The sequence below is a fragment of the Dermatophagoides pteronyssinus genome, unplaced genomic scaffold, assembly GCF_027571235.1.
Source record: "Dermatophagoides pteronyssinus isolate colony J.1.1.1.1 unplaced genomic scaffold, Derpt_VIB-CSIC_2022.12 sq0004, whole genome shotgun sequence".
NCBI classification, from domain to species: Eukaryota; Metazoa; Arthropoda; class Arachnida; order Sarcoptiformes; family Pyroglyphidae; genus Dermatophagoides; species Dermatophagoides pteronyssinus.
The window spans coordinates 568,297-584,689 of record NW_027461528.1 but is presented as its reverse complement, the minus strand read 5'-3'; the positions used below and the strand labels follow the sequence as shown (position 1 = coordinate 584,689).

At 29.1% G+C, this 16,393-nt stretch overlaps 7 protein-coding genes across 10 annotated transcripts; 4 read left to right on the top strand and 3 right to left on the bottom strand.

Moving 5' to 3' along the window:
- The first annotated feature begins 98 nt into the window (after window positions 1-98).
- Window positions 99-1,735, top strand: LOC113795634 (uncharacterized). The gene is made up of 2 exons (XM_027345837.2): window positions 99-739; window positions 806-1,735. The coding sequence occupies exons 1-2, from the start codon at window positions 537-539 to the stop codon at window positions 1,527-1,529; spliced, it is 927 nt and encodes a 308-aa protein (XP_027201638.2). The 5' UTR covers window positions 99-536; the 3' UTR covers window positions 1,530-1,735.
- Window positions 1,736-1,965: 230 nt separating this feature from the next.
- Window positions 1,966-3,668, top strand: Gyg (glycogenin 1). 2 transcript variants are annotated; one of them, XM_075819774.1, is made up of 3 exons: window positions 1,966-2,356; window positions 2,432-2,561; window positions 2,625-3,668. In XM_075819774.1, exons 1-3 carry the CDS (start codon window positions 2,347-2,349, stop codon window positions 3,454-3,456), a joined length of 972 nt encoding a protein of 323 aa, XP_075675889.1. In that variant the 5' UTR covers window positions 1,966-2,346; the 3' UTR covers window positions 3,457-3,668. The 2 variants fall into 2 exon arrangements, with proteins under 2 accessions (XP_075675889.1, XP_027201665.2); XM_027345864.2 differs by having other exon boundaries at window positions 1,968-2,356; window positions 2,429-2,561.
- Window positions 3,669-3,790: 122 nt separating this feature from the next.
- LOC113795656 (GTP-binding protein 2) lies at window positions 3,791-6,385 on the top strand. The gene is made up of 3 exons (XM_027345861.2): window positions 3,791-4,532; window positions 4,602-5,566; window positions 5,638-6,385. The coding sequence occupies exons 1-3, from the start codon at window positions 4,202-4,204 to the stop codon at window positions 6,244-6,246; spliced, it is 1,905 nt and encodes a 634-aa protein (XP_027201662.2). The 5' UTR covers window positions 3,791-4,201; the 3' UTR covers window positions 6,247-6,385.
- Window positions 6,368-6,953, bottom strand: LOC113795661 (transmembrane protein 230). Its single transcript, XM_027345867.2, has 2 exons — window positions 6,818-6,953; window positions 6,368-6,750 (listed from the first exon to the last, which is right to left on the bottom strand). Exons 1-2 carry the CDS (start codon window positions 6,944-6,946, stop codon window positions 6,463-6,465), a joined length of 417 nt encoding a protein of 138 aa, XP_027201668.2. The 5' UTR covers window positions 6,947-6,953; the 3' UTR covers window positions 6,368-6,462.
- Window positions 6,954-7,266: 313 nt separating this feature from the next.
- Window positions 7,267-10,782, bottom strand: slmb (beta-transducin repeat containing E3 ubiquitin protein ligase slmb). The gene is made up of 7 exons (XM_027345863.2): window positions 10,046-10,782; window positions 9,672-9,972; window positions 9,432-9,618; window positions 9,096-9,360; window positions 8,573-9,027; window positions 8,405-8,515; window positions 7,267-8,326 (listed from the first exon to the last, which is right to left on the bottom strand). The coding sequence occupies exons 1-7, from the start codon at window positions 10,118-10,120 to the stop codon at window positions 8,065-8,067; spliced, it is 1,656 nt and encodes a 551-aa protein (XP_027201664.2). The 5' UTR covers window positions 10,121-10,782; the 3' UTR covers window positions 7,267-8,064.
- A 483-nt stretch (window positions 10,783-11,265) lies between these two features.
- Window positions 11,266-15,093, bottom strand: LOC113795659 (CD151 antigen-like). Of its 3 annotated transcripts, XM_075819775.1 has the most exons (8): window positions 14,865-15,093; window positions 14,733-14,790; window positions 14,358-14,471; window positions 12,484-12,665; window positions 12,054-12,392; window positions 11,949-11,972; window positions 11,675-11,860; window positions 11,266-11,611 (listed from the first exon to the last, which is right to left on the bottom strand). In XM_075819775.1, exons 4-8 carry the CDS (start codon window positions 12,547-12,549, stop codon window positions 11,480-11,482), a joined length of 747 nt encoding a protein of 248 aa, XP_075675890.1. In that variant the 5' UTR covers window positions 12,550-12,665; window positions 14,358-14,471; window positions 14,733-14,790; window positions 14,865-15,093; the 3' UTR covers window positions 11,266-11,479. The 3 variants fall into 3 exon arrangements, with proteins under 3 accessions (XP_075675890.1, XP_075675891.1, XP_027201666.1); XM_075819776.1 differs by lacking the exons at window positions 14,733-14,790; window positions 14,865-15,093 and adding an exon at window positions 14,581-14,693; XM_027345865.2 differs by lacking the exons at window positions 14,733-14,790; window positions 14,865-15,093 and having other exon boundaries at window positions 14,358-14,540.
- Window positions 15,094-15,227: 134 nt separating this feature from the next.
- Window positions 15,228-15,940, top strand: mRpS6 (mitochondrial ribosomal protein S6). Its single transcript, XM_027345866.2, has 2 exons — window positions 15,228-15,554; window positions 15,624-15,940. The coding sequence occupies exons 1-2, from the start codon at window positions 15,361-15,363 to the stop codon at window positions 15,880-15,882; spliced, it is 453 nt and encodes a 150-aa protein (XP_027201667.2). The 5' UTR covers window positions 15,228-15,360; the 3' UTR covers window positions 15,883-15,940.
- The last annotated feature ends 453 nt before the right edge of the window (window positions 15,941-16,393 follow it).

Below are 16,393 nucleotides of genomic sequence, written 5' to 3'. Positions count from 1 at the left end.
TAGAATCGAATATGAATCGAAATAGAAATTTTTTTTTTGGAATTCGAATTGTCTTTTTTTACATTCGATTTTTTTCCATATACCATATCCGTCCGGAGATAGGGTGATAGGTAAAATGATTGAAAAAATGGAAAAAAACAAAAATTATGGTTAAATTTCTAATTTAAATTGTTTTGATTATCCATGATGATTATTATCTTTGATAAACGAATTTTTTTGAATTAGTTTTGTTTTGTTATTATTGTGTGACTTGCGCCCTTTGGATCGATCCATTTGGTCATCATCATCATCATCAACAACACTGTACCAAGCCCAATGCAGTCTTTTTTTTCCTGCAGTTTTACTACTCTCATTGCAATTTGGCTCAACCAAAAAAACAACAAACATGATGCTACTCTTGATTTGCATCTGATTTCAGGAACCCATCGTTTTGTTTCTTGTTGTTGTTGTTTTTGGAACAATCATTACAAGTCAAAATTTAGGATTTTTTTTTTTGATTGAAATCAACTAAAATATCTTGATCATAAAAAAAAGATATGATGCATAATATTGAAATGGATGATAATATGATGACCATCAATATTGATGATAATAATGATAATGATTGTGACGATGATGATGATGATGATGATGAACAAATCAAAATTATTCAACAACAACAACAGCAAGAAGAAAATGAACAAAATGGCAATAATAATCTAAAGAATAAATGTTTTACTATATGGCCATCTTTATTTCGGTAAAAAAAATGTTTTTTAAATTAATTTTTTGAATTTTTTTAACCATTTTTTTTACCTATCAACAGACGATCAACTTATTTTGGACGTTATAAACGTAGTCATTCATCAAAACGATCGTTCGAACAACAACAACATCGTTTTGGTCGTAATTATTCACAAAGTTTAGGTTCATCATTGAATGACGATAATCTTTCACCACCACCATCATCATCATTATTATTATCACCATCATCATTATCATCAACATCAACAACATCAAGACCATTATCATCATCGAATGTACCATTTCCAATAACAGATAAATATCTAACACCAAATTCACCAATATCACCACGTGTAAAAAATTTTAATCTTGATATGAAAATATTAGTTTTATCACGTAATGATAATCCATATCTAATGAAACAATTAGAACGTTCAAATTCATTAACATCGAATAATTCATCGATTACAACGGCTGTAGATGAACAAGAATATTTTGCTATCGATCAACAAACAACAACAACATCACATTCAGCATTACATACGCCAATGTTTAATCGTCGAAATTATTATCGAATCAATAATAATGGTTATGGCCGTTCATCATCTACATCAACAACCAGACAACAACACCAACAACAACAACATCGATCAACATTATCATTTACATTTGATTTTGATAATCAAAAAAATTTGAATGATAATGAAAAAAATCTTCATGAACAATTAATACGTAGTCCACCGCCAAATTTTCCAGAAAAACTTAGCCATTTTTTATTTACAGAAAATCTAATCAAAAATCTTTAAAAAAAATTTTTGTTTTTCCGTTTTTTCAGTTTTTCATTCATCCAATCAATGATAATAATGAAGCCAAACATTGTAGAAACCCACCAAAAAAAAATATTTTATTTTCCTGTTTCAAATATATTGCTACTGCTGTTGTTGTTTTTTTTTGTTATTCAAAATCAAAATCTAAATAAAATTGAAATGAAAAAAATGGTCGTTTATCGAAATTGATAATCATCGACAGGATTCGAGTTTGTTTTAATCTAAAATGATTTCATTACGAACAGAGTGTGTTTGTGATAATCGTTCAACTTTCATCATTCATGGCCAAATGAAAACATTGTATGGAATGTTTTTTTTTTGATAAGATTGATGCGCGGGCGATATTTGATTTAGTGGTGGTGGTAGTTTGGTAGCTTGACTTTAAACTTTTTTTATGATAATAATCATGCCAGATTTTCGTTCTTTGTTGATTGCTGCCAAACAAAGCAAATAAACCAAACGAATGTGACTGGATTTTCCATTCATTGGTTATGTCGTCGACTTTAGTGCACAAATCATCAAATATATCTTCACAATTTGCCATAGCATGCCATGTTTGTTTGCCTGTGAAAAAATTCAAACAACAACAAAAAAAAAATCTTAAAACATCTTTGTGTTTGTTATAACATCGACAACATTTTCTTGTTTTCGTTGATTCTATTTATAAACACAAATTTTTGCTTGTAACATTTTCATTAAATCTTTGAAAAAATTCGTTCAGCATCTTTGAAGATATTCTGTGATAAATAATTAAACGATAATCACCGAAATTCGTTGAAGAAAAAAAAACTCAAAAATGTCTTCCGGTAAGTTTCCCAAAATTCGAATTATCGAATCATCACTCATTTTTCCCAACGGCTATTTTAACATTTCCATAGAAGCATTTGTAACATTAGCAACAAATGATAATTATGCTATCGGTGCAATGGTATTAGCATCATCATTACGTAAAGTTGGTACTCAAAAACATTTATTCATATTGATTACCGATAATGTTTCCGATAAAATTAGGTTTGATTTTTTTCATTATTTGATTGATTGATCTAATTAATTAATAAATTCTTCATTTTATAGAGAAGTATTGAATAAATTTTTCGATACAATTCAATTGGTAAATTTATTGAAAAGTCCTGATCCAAAAATACTTGAAGCATTAAAAAGACCCGAATTATCAGTTACATTGACAAAATTATATTGTTGGAAATTAATACAATTTACTAAATGTATTTTTATGGATGCAGATACATTAGTCGTACAGAATATTGATGAATTATTTGAACGACAGGAATTATCCGCAGTACCGGATATTGGTTGGCCGGATTGTTTTAATTCGGGTGTTTTTGTTTATCAACCATCCGAACAAACATTTAATAATTTGATTGAAATGGCTGCACGTGATGGTAGTTTTGATGGTGGTGATCAAGGTTTATTAAATCAATATTTCTCTGATTGGTCAACCAAAAATATTGACCATCATCTTTCATTTATTTATAATATGACATTGGCATCAACTTATTCATATTTACCAGCATTTAAAAGATTTGGTAAAAATGTTAAAGTAATACATTTTCTTGGATCATTAAAACCATGGTATTGTTCATATAATGCATCAACAAAAAAACTGAATACATTTATTGGTAATGATCATGCACGGGAATTTATTGAAAAATGGTGGCAAATGATGGTTGATAATGTTCATCCAGTTATTGAACAATTAAATATTGTTGGATCAATGTCAAGTATGGCTATTAGTAATCCAAATCAACCATCATCATCCATAACAACAACAACAGCGGATGATGATCGTTATCAAGCATGGCAACAAGGACAAATGGATTATCTTGGTGCCGATAGCTATGATAATATACAAAAACGTTTAGATCAATCTATTCATGGTCAACAATGAACCACGATAACAACATTCGAATGACAAAATCAGAAATCGCAAAATCAAAAATAATGTTATTTGAGAGTGAATCTAGATTTTTATTTTCTCAATCTTAATTAATTAATAAAGAAATTCAAATGTTTTAACCACACAAGAAGAGAAACAAGAGTGTAAATTGAATGAATGGACATTGACGATTTTAATGACGTAATAAAGATGCAATAATCACATCTCTTTGTTTTAATTTAGTTTTTTTTTCTCCAAAAAACAACAAAACAAAACAAAGCGAGAAACTGTAAACGTTTTGGCAACGTAATCACTTTCTCTTTTCTGTTTTTTTTTTTTTTTTAAATAAAATCGGCTGACTTTGACTCTCTTTGTTGCTATGTTGTGCATACTGCAGTATATTTGTCCTGATACAGCTGATGAGCTGTATTTTTTTCTCCCTGATAAACATCTTTTGGATATTTTTTCACGGATTTTATTCAGTTGACTGCGCGCTTTTTTTATTTATTACGACGATTCTCAACTAATTAGTTTCTCTCGTTGTTTGTTTGTTTGTTGCCAAACATCTGATCTCGTTTATTGTTTGTTTTGTTTTTGTTTTTGTTTTTTTGGTTTTGGCGAACAAAAACAAAATAATAATCCCACCAAACGACCCACTGAAATTGACATTCAAATTTGGCGGTTATTCGACAACGACGACGACGAAACAATCAATGACATAAATCCATTTTAGAAAAACAAATCACCAAAAAAAACAATGCAAATGAATCCATCATTATCAACTATATTCGATTATGATAATGATGATGATAATGGTCAAAATGATCTTCATTTTCATCAACATAATCATCATCATCATCATCAAAAATCATTTCAAAATCGAAGACAAAATTCACATCGACATATTAGACGAACATCAACAATTTCAACATCAAAATCACATCATAATCTTTTACCTATAGATAATGATACAATTCTACCACCCGAACAAGAACAAGGAAATGTTGAATATAAACTTAAATTAATTAATCCATCACCAAATCGTTTAGAACATCTTATTACGCAGATGAAATGGCGTCTTGAAGAAGGTAATTCTTTCATTCGATTTGATTCGATTTCAAAGCTAACATTGTTTTTTTCAATTCAAAAAAATTCAGGAGATGGTGAAGCCATCTATGAAATTGGTGTTGAAGATAATGGTGGTCTAAAAGGATTAACCGATGATGAAATATCATCATCATTACAAACATTAAATTTAATGGCCAATAAAATCAATGCATCCGTATCGATAACACAGGAAAAATTAATTGAATCAACTAGAAATGATAATAATCCAAGAAAAGCATTAGAAGTTTTAGTGAAAAAAATACCAAACGATCGACAAGCAGCTGAAATACGAATTTCAGTTTTAGGTAATGTTGAAACTGGGAAAAGTTCTTTATTAGGTGTATTAACACAAGGTGAACTTGATAATGGAAAAGGTCGTGCAAGATTAAATCTATTTCGTCATCGACATGAAATTCGTTCTGGTCGTACATCAAGTATTAATAAAGAAATTCTTGGTTTTGATAATCGTGGTCGACCGATCAAATATTGTGATTATCAAACATCGGAAGAAATTTGTCAATTATCATCAAAAATTATTGTATTTATTGATTCGGGTGGTCATCGAAAATATTTGAAAACAACTGTTTTCAGTTTAACAGCTACACATGCTGATTATGCTATACTTGTGATTGATGCATTAAGTCCATTAGATTGTGGTACAAATCTTTTACATCTGAGTTTAGCCATAGCACTTGAAGTTCCTATAATGGTTGTTATAAATAAAATTGATCTTTGTGATCAAAAAATGATTGATCAAATTGTCAACAATGTTCAACAATTAATTGAATCATCATTTTGTAAGAATAAAAAATCCATTACCATCATGAATAATAATGATATTATAGATTATTGTAATAATAATAATAATAAATTAAAAAATTTGGTGCCTATTTTTCTGATCTCATGTGTTAATGGTAATGGTTTGGAATTATTATATAAATTTTTACATTTGCTGGAACCATCATTAGATTCAATCGATCGTGATAAATTAATCAAACAAAATTGTACTTTTCAGGTGAGTTTTTTGCTTTATTCGGTTGATATTTTTTGATTTTTTCTCATTTGTTTTTTTTTTCTTCTGTTCAGATCGATCAAACATTTAATATACCAAATCTGGGTGTTGTTGCAAGTGGTTTTCTTCGTTCTGGTCTGATTGAAGAAGGTTCTGTACTTAAAGTAGGTCCATTAGATGATGGTCATTTTGTTGATGTATTTGTTACCAGTGTACAACGACATAAAGTTAATCGTCGTATTGTTCGACCGGGTGAAAGTTCAACATTAGCATTGAATTTATTTAAAAATTCTACAATAACAATGAACGATGATAATGTAACCGATTCAGCAAACAATAATTCAACAATAATATTATCGAAAATCATTCGTAAAGGAATGGTATTGTTGAGCAATGTTGATCCGAATTCAATTTGTCAATATTTTCAAGCACAAATATATTCATTATCATATTCATCGGCTGTAATAACATTAGGATCATCAGCAATTGTTTATATTGAAAATGTTCGCCAATCTGGTATAATATTGGCAATTAAACATAAAGAACAAATTTATGCTGATGAATCGGCTACAGTTATCATTCGATTTATTCGTCGTCCAGAATATATTCGTAATGGTTATCGTTTGTTGCTGCAATTTGAACGAGCCAAAGCTATTGGTCATGTTACCAAAGTTTTTTTCTAAATCAAAACAAAAAACTCACTCATTCAGATAATTCTTCCAAAGCCGCCATATTTAACCCCACTATTTAGACATAATTAATTTTTTAATTTGTTTTCAAATTTAATTTCTGTTTAAATTATAATTTCGTTGTTTGTTATTATTTTTATTTTTTAAATTTTCTCATTTGTTTTTTGCTATGACATATCATTAAAATTACAAAAAAAATGTTACAAAAGATCAATTTAGATCGGCAATATCATCAAAACTATAACCATCATAACCACGATATGCACGGAATGCAATTATGGAATGATAAAGACCAGGTACTAATGTTATAAAAGCCAATGTTAAAAATGTAAAATTATCATCCGGACGGAATGCAATCCAACCCATTTGTGAACAAATAAAAACAATAACAATAATAATGCCAATCAATGTAAGCGTAAATGCCAATAGAATACCTTTCCATGGTATATGATCATTGAATCGATTGGATTTTTCATATTTTTCATTGTCAACGGAATACTGTTGTTGTTAACAAACAAAATTATCAATCAATCAATCAATCAATCAATCAATCAATCAATCAAACCTGTTCTGTTTTATCAATCAAATTTTGACGTTCATCATCATCATTTGCATCATAATTATCATCATCATAATCATCCGAAATATCGTTGGATAATAATTTTGCCGATCTTCGATAATGTAAATTGGCCATTATGTCAACAAAATTTGGAGAAAAAAAGAGAAAAATGTGACCAAACAACAAACAAACAATAACTGTAAAAATCAAGCTAATTCAATTGTCATTAATGTTTCGATCAAAACAGACTGCCATCTATTGATCAGAATATTAAACACTGAAAATAACGGTAAATTTTTCGAATCATATTTATTGAAATGTTTATCAATTTAAGAGGAGATAAAATTTGAAGAAAAAAGAAAAAGAAAAAAGAAAGAAAGAAGAAAAAAGATGATGAAATTAAATGAAGAAATTAAATTGTTAAATGAAATAAAATGAAAGTAAAGTAAAGTAAATTGGTTTTTTGTTTTGTTTTTTGTTATTTTTTCGTGATTATCACAATATTGTGTGAAAAGAAAAAAAAAGCATGCGATTTGATTTGATTTGATGGTTGATGATGATGGATGCGATGATCAGATGATGATGACTTTTGCTTTTTCCTCTATGGCTCTCTCTCTCTCTATTATTTGCTGAAATGTTTTTTCAATCGTCGTTTTGTTTGTACACATATATAGAAAAAAAATACATAGATTAACAATGGATAAGTGTGTAAGTGTTTTTATGTTATGTCATTTATCGTAATTATAATAATGGTTATAATAAGAAAAGAAATGGATAAAATTTTCTGTTTGTTTGTTGATAATTAATACTAACAAAAAGAAGAAAAAAAAGAGAAGAAAATTTCAATTCGAAATGAGCATTTCGTTAAAGATATATTCGATAACTATTATTAAAATAACAATGAAAGAAAGAAATACAATCTATCTATCAATAATGATGTTTTATGTTAAAAAAAAAACGGTATTCAATGTTTGTTGATAAGGGTAGAAATTTTTGTTGTTGTTGTTGTTGAAATTCGGAATTTATGATAACACACACATGCGATGGTAGTTCGGGTGGGATAAATGTTTGTGAGAGAAAAAAAACGGAATGAATTTTACAGGTAATCAATCATTATGATCTAATCAAAGATTGAATCTATGAATCATTTCATGGCTACGGGGTATATGTGTGTGTGTGTGATTTGTTTCCAAGTCAGCAAAAACGTACCATTCTTTTTCAAAAATCCAAATTCCTGAATAAAGTTATGATAGTCATCTACTATCCTTTGTTATTATAGCACAATGTTGTTGTTGTTGTTGCTGTTGTTGGTGATTAATTGATTCATTATTTGTATCAGGTGTAAGAAAATCCCAAATTAAAATTGTATCATCATGTGAACTGCTAACAATTTGAAAATCATCAAATTGTAAACGAAATACACGGCCAGTATGTTCGACTAATGTACGTAAACATAATGTACCGGATGGTGATCGTGGATCCAATGCTGCAGCTAAATCCCATACTTTTATTTTACTAAAAAAAAGCAAAAAAGCAAAAAATCAAAAATCAAATCAAATCAATCAAAACACAATCCAAAAATCCAAAACATACCCATCATAAGCACCGCTAACAATTCGTTTATTATCAAATCGTATACAACGAACCAATTCATCATGACCTTCCAATACACGTAAACAATTGCCAAATTCAATATCCCAAACTCTGTATTCAGAACCCGAATTAATAATTACCATTCAATAAAACAAACACAATACATACCTAATTGTATTATCCGAACTACCACTGACAACTAAACGATCACGATATTGTAGACAAGCAATGCCACGTTTATGTCCATTCAATGTCCGAACAAATTCACAATCAGATGTTTTCCATACTTTAATCGTACGATCACCGGATGCTGAAACAATATATTTTTCATCAAAATCAACAACATTTACAGCAGCACGATGACCAACTAATACACGTCGTAAATTTATTTCCGTTGGTGATGTCATATCCCAAACAGCAATCGAACGATCTTTTGAACATGTAACCATCATACCATTATTAAAACGTAAATGTAATACAGCTTCACAATGATGTATTAATGTTTTAATCATTTGTCCGGTTTTTATTTCCCAAACACGTACAGTTGCATCACTTGAACCGCTTATTATAACATGATCATCATATTGTAAACAAAGAACCGATCCAGTATGTCCAGTTAAAACCTTTAGAAAACCAAAAAGTTTTATAAAATCTCCAAAAAAAAACTAAATTTCAATTTTGTTCAACTTACATTTGAACAGGCCAAATCTTTACGATCCCATATTTTAATTGTATTATCACGTAGACCACTGATAATTTTTTGATCATCATATTGTAAACAATAAACACCTTTACTACCTTCACTACGACAATTAATACGATTTAATGTATGTTTTCCTGAACGCCAATTATTTTCCGTACAACGTATATCCATTATAATTGTTGGAAATAAACGTCGATAAAACATATGATCTGGATGTGATTCATTTGGTGGTGGTTTATAAAGATAACGTATCCTTGATTTTTGTAAAAAAAAATTTAAAATTTCTCAAAACACAAAAAAAAACAAAAACAAAACAAAACATACCAACCACGACGATGTGCAAGACCACGCCATAATGAATCAGTATTAACTCTTGATTCGATTAATTTTTTCCATAACATTCCTTCCGATATAACACGATGCCATTCTTTACAAACTAATTCAGCTGCACATAATGATTTTTCATCCAAATATGTTAAAATACTTTCAGCTATATGATCTAATCCTTTTTCTAAAACACAAAAAAATGAATCAAAAACTCAATCAAAACCAAAATCAGCTTACTTGGAAGTAATGAAATAAAATCACGTTGTAACATTGGTCGTAAAAATGTATTAATTCTTGAATGTTGATAATGTGACATATGTGATAATAATTGTTGAACGAAAGAATCTTGTAATGATTCTGACCATGAACCAAATGTTTTAAAAAATCGTTGATATTTTTCATCATTATTAAATAATTGCATTGGATCGAATGATGTACTATAATCATTATTCATATTACCACCGTTTGTATCACTATTACTACCATTATTCATATCTTTTAGATCGGTTATCATTATTTTTTCATTCAATGCAACTTCCTAAATGGAGAAAGTAAAAAAAACATGAGAATTATTCATTGAAAAATGGAAAAAAAATCGAAAACAAACATACCAGATCTTCAATCATATCTTGATGTTGATCCATCATGTTTTTTTTTTCGTTTGTTTCAAATGAAAATAAGATCATTAACCATACAACGAAAGGAAAATGGAAATTTCGAAATTTTTTTTCTTAATTTTTTGAAAAACAACAACGAAACAGAAATTGATTCAACGATGATGCGTAATAACCAACCAAACAAAAACAAATGAAGAAAAAAAACCAACAGCTAATCGATTGATTGATTGATTGGATGATGAGGAGGGATTCAAATTATCGATTTTTATGTTGAAATAAGATTTAGTTGCGGTCGTCGTTTATGTTGATGTAAACATGATATCATATCCGATCTGTTGATGATGATAACAAGAATGAACCAACGAAATGAACGAGCCAAAATGATGATGATAATTAGAACACAAAGTTGTTTATTTGAAGAACTTTCTGCAAGTGTGAAAGCGGTATGAATTTTTTGTTAATTTTTATCAGAATTTCGATCAAAAAAAAAACTAAAAATTTTTTTTCCGCATATAAACAATAACAAACAAACAAACAAACAAATATTTAATCGATATCTAGGTCTTTGCGAATTGCGAATTGCGATGATGATGATGAAGGTAAAAAAATTGTTTAAGATTTTCTTTTACTTCGTTCGTTGATTGAGATGATGACGATTTTACCTTTTTTTTTTTCTTTTCTCGTCTGATGATGATGATGTCTGTTTTGTCTGTGCTCATTTTTTTTTTTTTTTTGCTTGCATCGTCAAAATTTGTAATGCCGTTCGTAGAGTACGTATTGCGCATATGTATGTTCGAAATTGAATGATTCGAAAATCCGGAAAAACTTTTGTTTTTTTTTTTTTGTAATTTATTTTAATGTTTTTTTTTATTTAATGAAATGATTTTAAAATGATAATAGATTTCTGTGTCCTGATATTGATCTCTATTCTATATCGATAGAGATTTTCTAACATCGGATGATGATCAATGATGATTTTGATGACGGTGATGATCAATGATTTGATGATTTTGATGATGGATATTTAAATCTAAAGTTTGTTGCATCAAATTGAAATTGTCAACAACATCATCTTTTGGATGATGACTTCTCTTTTTTTTGGCCAAATTAAAAATGATGATTATGAAGAAAAAGAAAAAAAGGGCAGTCCATTATTGATTGATTGAAAATTATCTGTGTGTTTTTGTGTTTGTGTAAAATTTTGAGCCATATAGGCTAAATTGATTGATTGGCTGTACAGAAATGATAGATTTTTTTGTGTTGTTTTCAAATGATGATTCAAAGTTTTTTTTTGTTTTCTCTGTCTATATATAATGAATGTGTGTGATTGTCTTCGTCTACATTATTGGATGATGATGTTGATAAGTAGATATATAGGTTAGAAGATTGTTGTCCAATTGTCCATTTATGAATGTCCAGATATTAATTTTATTCGATCATACAGAATAATGCCATTGAAAGTACCATACCAATGATTAAAATACAGGCAATACCGATACCAATACCACCAACTAACATTGCATGTCCTTTGACAAAATTTTTCATTTTAACATAACAATCCTGTTTTGTTTTTAGAGTGGATTAACATTTTTTGACTTTTGTGAATTTAGAAATTAAACTTACATCATGATAAGTATGTTCACGTTTTTCCGGTTCCATCATACATTGTTCAACTGATGATTCATCACGTAAATTTAAACAACAAGTACGTGGTACTCGTCTACGGCTATTTGATCCAAATACTGGATTATTTAAACGATAAATAGTATAACCAGGATTACCACCTAATTCAATACCACAACAATGAAACTGTGTAGAATATGAAGAATCAAACAAACAAAAAATTCATTCAAATTAACAAAAATCATTCCTGCAAATGGAAAAAAAGCAAACTTACATTTCGTTGAACCGAATCCCAGGCCTATTCAAAGACGAAAAAGAAAAAGAGACAAAATTTCGATTAAAAACACTAAAAATTGAGACAAAAACAAAACAAACTTACATCAGTAATAGCCGAATCATTACCATAATTACTGATTGTAATTTGCATTTCACGTTTCATACGATCATCAACTTGATTACGAAAAACATAGCCCAATATACCTCCCAATAACATCAGTATGAATATTAAAAATAATAATACAAAAAATACTAATAACATAAAACGTATTTCTTTGTATGCACCCAATGAACCTAAAAACGAAATAAATGATACAATAACACCGGCTGCAATTAACAATGATGCTGATGTTATATAAAGATTCGATCCTAATAAACGTTCCATAAATGAACGATCGGCTAATGTCCAAACACCGATTGAAAATACAACTAAACCACCGACCTATTGTATATGTTTTCCGGAAAAAAGAAAGTTTACAGAAGAAAAAAGAAAAAGTTTTCAAAGAAAAAATTTTACAGAAAAAAAAACTTACAAAAATAACACCATTGGCTGCAAACATGGCAAATTTAATGCCTTTACCAACACCACCGTCAACCATGTTGAATTAATTCTTGTTGCTGAATCAGAATATAATGATGAATCCAGGTGAAATGAAAAGAACAAGCTGAAAATGTTGTTTGAAGGAAACAGGATTTTTGTTGACAAAAATCACGACTAAATAACATTTGGGAAAAAAATCAAAGCAAAAATATTATCATTCGAATTGTATTTTATTGATTGATTGATCGATCGATTTTGTTGTTGTTTGGGGACTAGGAAGTTTGTTTCACCGAACAGTAAAACAGTTTATCGGTTGTTGAACTTATTTTGTTGTCTTGATTTTGCACTGATTGAATTTTTTGTTTTCTTGATTCATAGATAAAAACCGAACAAATACAGAATATTCTTTGTTCAGAAAAAACTTACACCGACTAACACCAACCTTGATCTGATAAAAATCGAAAAGACCAAACACACACTAAAATCATATCCAAAATTCAGATTAATGATTTTACTTTTAATATTTTCTCTCTCTCTCTCTCTCTCTCTCTCTCTCTCTCTCTCTCTCTCTCTCTCTCTCTCTCTCTCTCTCTCTCTCTCTCTCTCTCTCTCTCTCTCTCTCTCTCTCTCTCTCTCTCTCTCTCTCTCTCTCTCTCTCTCTCTCTCTCTCTCTCTCTCTCTCTCTCTCTCTCTCTCTCCCTGATGATCTATATTTATATTGATGACGATCCAGGAACACACACAAACACTGGAAACTTTTTTGTAAAGCAAAAAAGTTTCCAAAAATAATCATCGACATTTATAATGATAATCAAACGAAAAAAATTAGTGAAAATAGTGTGTTTCGGTGGTTTTATTTCGGGCGTTGTTCTCGATTTTTTTTGGGATTCAAAAATTTTTACTTTTTACTTTTTGTTTTTGGGGTAGTTAAACACTATTTATCATTGACCGAAATTGTTAGTTTTGGAGCCCAAAACAACAACAACAAAAAATTTAATAATAACCACCACCACCACCATCGTCATCACCTGAATCCACAATGATATTTATCTTGTGAAGGAAGAGAGAGAGAGAGAAACATAAATTACATAATGGTAATTGGTGAAGTCGTTGGTGGATCTTGTGGATATTTTTCTGGTTGGTTTTCCCGAACAAAACAAAAAAATCTTTCTTATCGGGTGTGGTTTCAATATTGGAAAAATGAAAAATCAAATTTTGATTTTAACATTGTGATCCTGGATCAAACGAAAAAAGGTTATCATCAAAGAAAAACTGGAACAATGATGATGACGACATTTAACAAAAAAAAAAAAAAAAAAATTTGATTACAAGTGTGGTTTGGTATGTAGTGTGGTATGATAAATGTCATCAGATGGATCTTTTTCTAGGTCTGGATAATCTAACTATGTGGGACATTACATAAAGAACCAAGAATTTTTTCTGGTAAATTTCAAAGTTCAAAATCAAGAAACAGCAACAAAGGCAGCAGATAGGAAATTTGGGTCAAATTTTTTGTAATGTTTTCTAAGAAAATTACAAAAATTTTTATAAAGTAACAAAAAAAATAATAATAATAATAATTACTTAACAGGAAAAAAGGTGTAAATTGTTTGTTATCAACATAATAAACAGATCGATATCATTTCAATCAATCGATTGATTTGGTTATTGATTTTTTTCGATTCTTAGATTCTTTACAGAATTTACAGTATTCTATTCGTTTAATCTTGTTTGGTAATAACCAAGGTAACTTGAATGAAATTAAAAAAAATTCTGTAAATTTTTGCAACAAAACTAAACAAAACTGATCAAAAACTGGTCAAAACTGATAAAAACAATTAAAAAGTATCAAATTAATCAACTTACCTGTGTGGACGAAAATAGGTGAAAAATTTTCAAAAGAAATTCTTTTTAATAAAAACACAACCAATCAACCGACCAACCTATCGATCTGACAACATTGGATCAAATGTGGATCGACTAAAAATGATTATTATTATTTTGAAAAAGAAAAAATACTGTGAAATGTAATGAAATGAATATAGCAAAGATAGAGAAAGAAGAATATTACACAAACTCGCGCACGTACATTTGGATATATGTAAGTGTTAGTCATTAGTTGTTGTTTTTTTAGTTATTTGATGATTGTTATTTTCAAATTTGTTTCTTTTTTTTCTTCTCATATTTACAACCAGGTAATATTAGTGAAAACTTAAAGAAGAAAAAAAATATAGATATTACCTGGACAAAATACATTTGTTGGTGGTTGATTTGTGTATATGTGAAAGATGTTGGAATCCTAGGAGATTGATAACAAATTTACACATTTATCATTAGTCAGTCAGTCAGTGAATCAACAATGATCATAATTACCTGATTCGGCTTGATTGATTCATCTTTGTTGTTGATTTACCGATTTGCTGTTTATTATAGGCGATTTGTTGTTGTCGTTGCTCAGATTGCCGTTTGACAACAAATGTTTTGCCGCCAAATGATTTTAGATAACGGAAGTACTTGATATCGATGTTTATGATTATGATGATCATGATGATTATGATGATAAGAAAGATGATTTTATGGGCAATAATCATCAATTAACCAAAAAAACCATAATGGTAAATCGTTGCTCAAATCAGTCATCATCGTTATCATCAATTTTTTTTTCTTTTTTTCCAAAATTCGAATGTTTTTGTTTTTGGTGATTGAATATTCCATCGAAAGATGGCGTTTGAATCTTTGCACATGTTTTTCGAACGATTTTTTTTTCGTGCGTTCCAAACATCTGATTTTCGAATCTGTGCGGATTTTTCATTTTGTTTTCGAGAAAAAATCTTTCAAAATCAAAAGAAAATCTTCTTCAAAAATCAAAATGCCCGCATTTGAATTAATATTGTTGATAAAAAAACTACAAAAACCAGAATTAACATTATGTATGAAACGTGCTGCAAATTTTATATTCGATAATCAAGGTATATTAAGAAAAATGGAATATCTTGGCCTACAGCCATTACATTTTCGTCTTTCATCATCCATACCGAATGCTAAACGTTTTAATCAGGCAAAGTAAATCGGATAATTTTGTCAAAAAAGATTTTCTTCCAAATTTAACTCTTTCTTTTCTTTTCCTTCCAGTTTTATTCTATATCATTTGGATTTACCCATAGAATCAATGAAAAAAGTATTTGAAGATTGTCGTTATGATACTGATATAATACGTGCATATTATATACGAAAAGAATCTAATCTACCCGAAAATTATGAATGTGAATTATTTGATGAATTAAAACCACCAGCAAAACGTCCATCAGTTATGTCATTGATTGAAGAAGGTAGAAAAAAGAAATCCGATTATGATATGGGTGATTCACCAAATGTTCGACAAATTTTGTAAAATTTTTTCAAAAACAAAAACAAAATAAAATGTACAATTAGTCAATGATGTAATGTAACACTTTCATTTTTTTCAATCCTTTTTTGTTTTTCTCCTTGATCAAATAGAAAACAAAACAAAAGAAAATTTAAATTAAATTTTTTTTTCTCATTTGAAAATTGAGAAAGTTCTCAATATTGAATGAATTCTTTGCCTTTTCTTTCCATTGAATGTTTGAATACGCAGAATTCTGACAAAAACAAAAACGAGAAAATTCCACTGGAATCGCGTCAAAAACAACCTAAGAATAAATTCGTAGTGTGGGAGAAACACACTGGTATAGGGTCAACATCATCATCATCATCAAGAATAATTTTCATTAATTCTTTTGAATGAAAGAGAAGAAAGAAAAGAAGAAACATTCTTTCATAACAAAAGACCATAAAATGTCAATGTTTGTTTTGTTCTGGTGTTTGTCGTCAGTCAGTCAGTCAGTTGACAATCGTGCCTGAAAGAATCAACAACAGAAAAC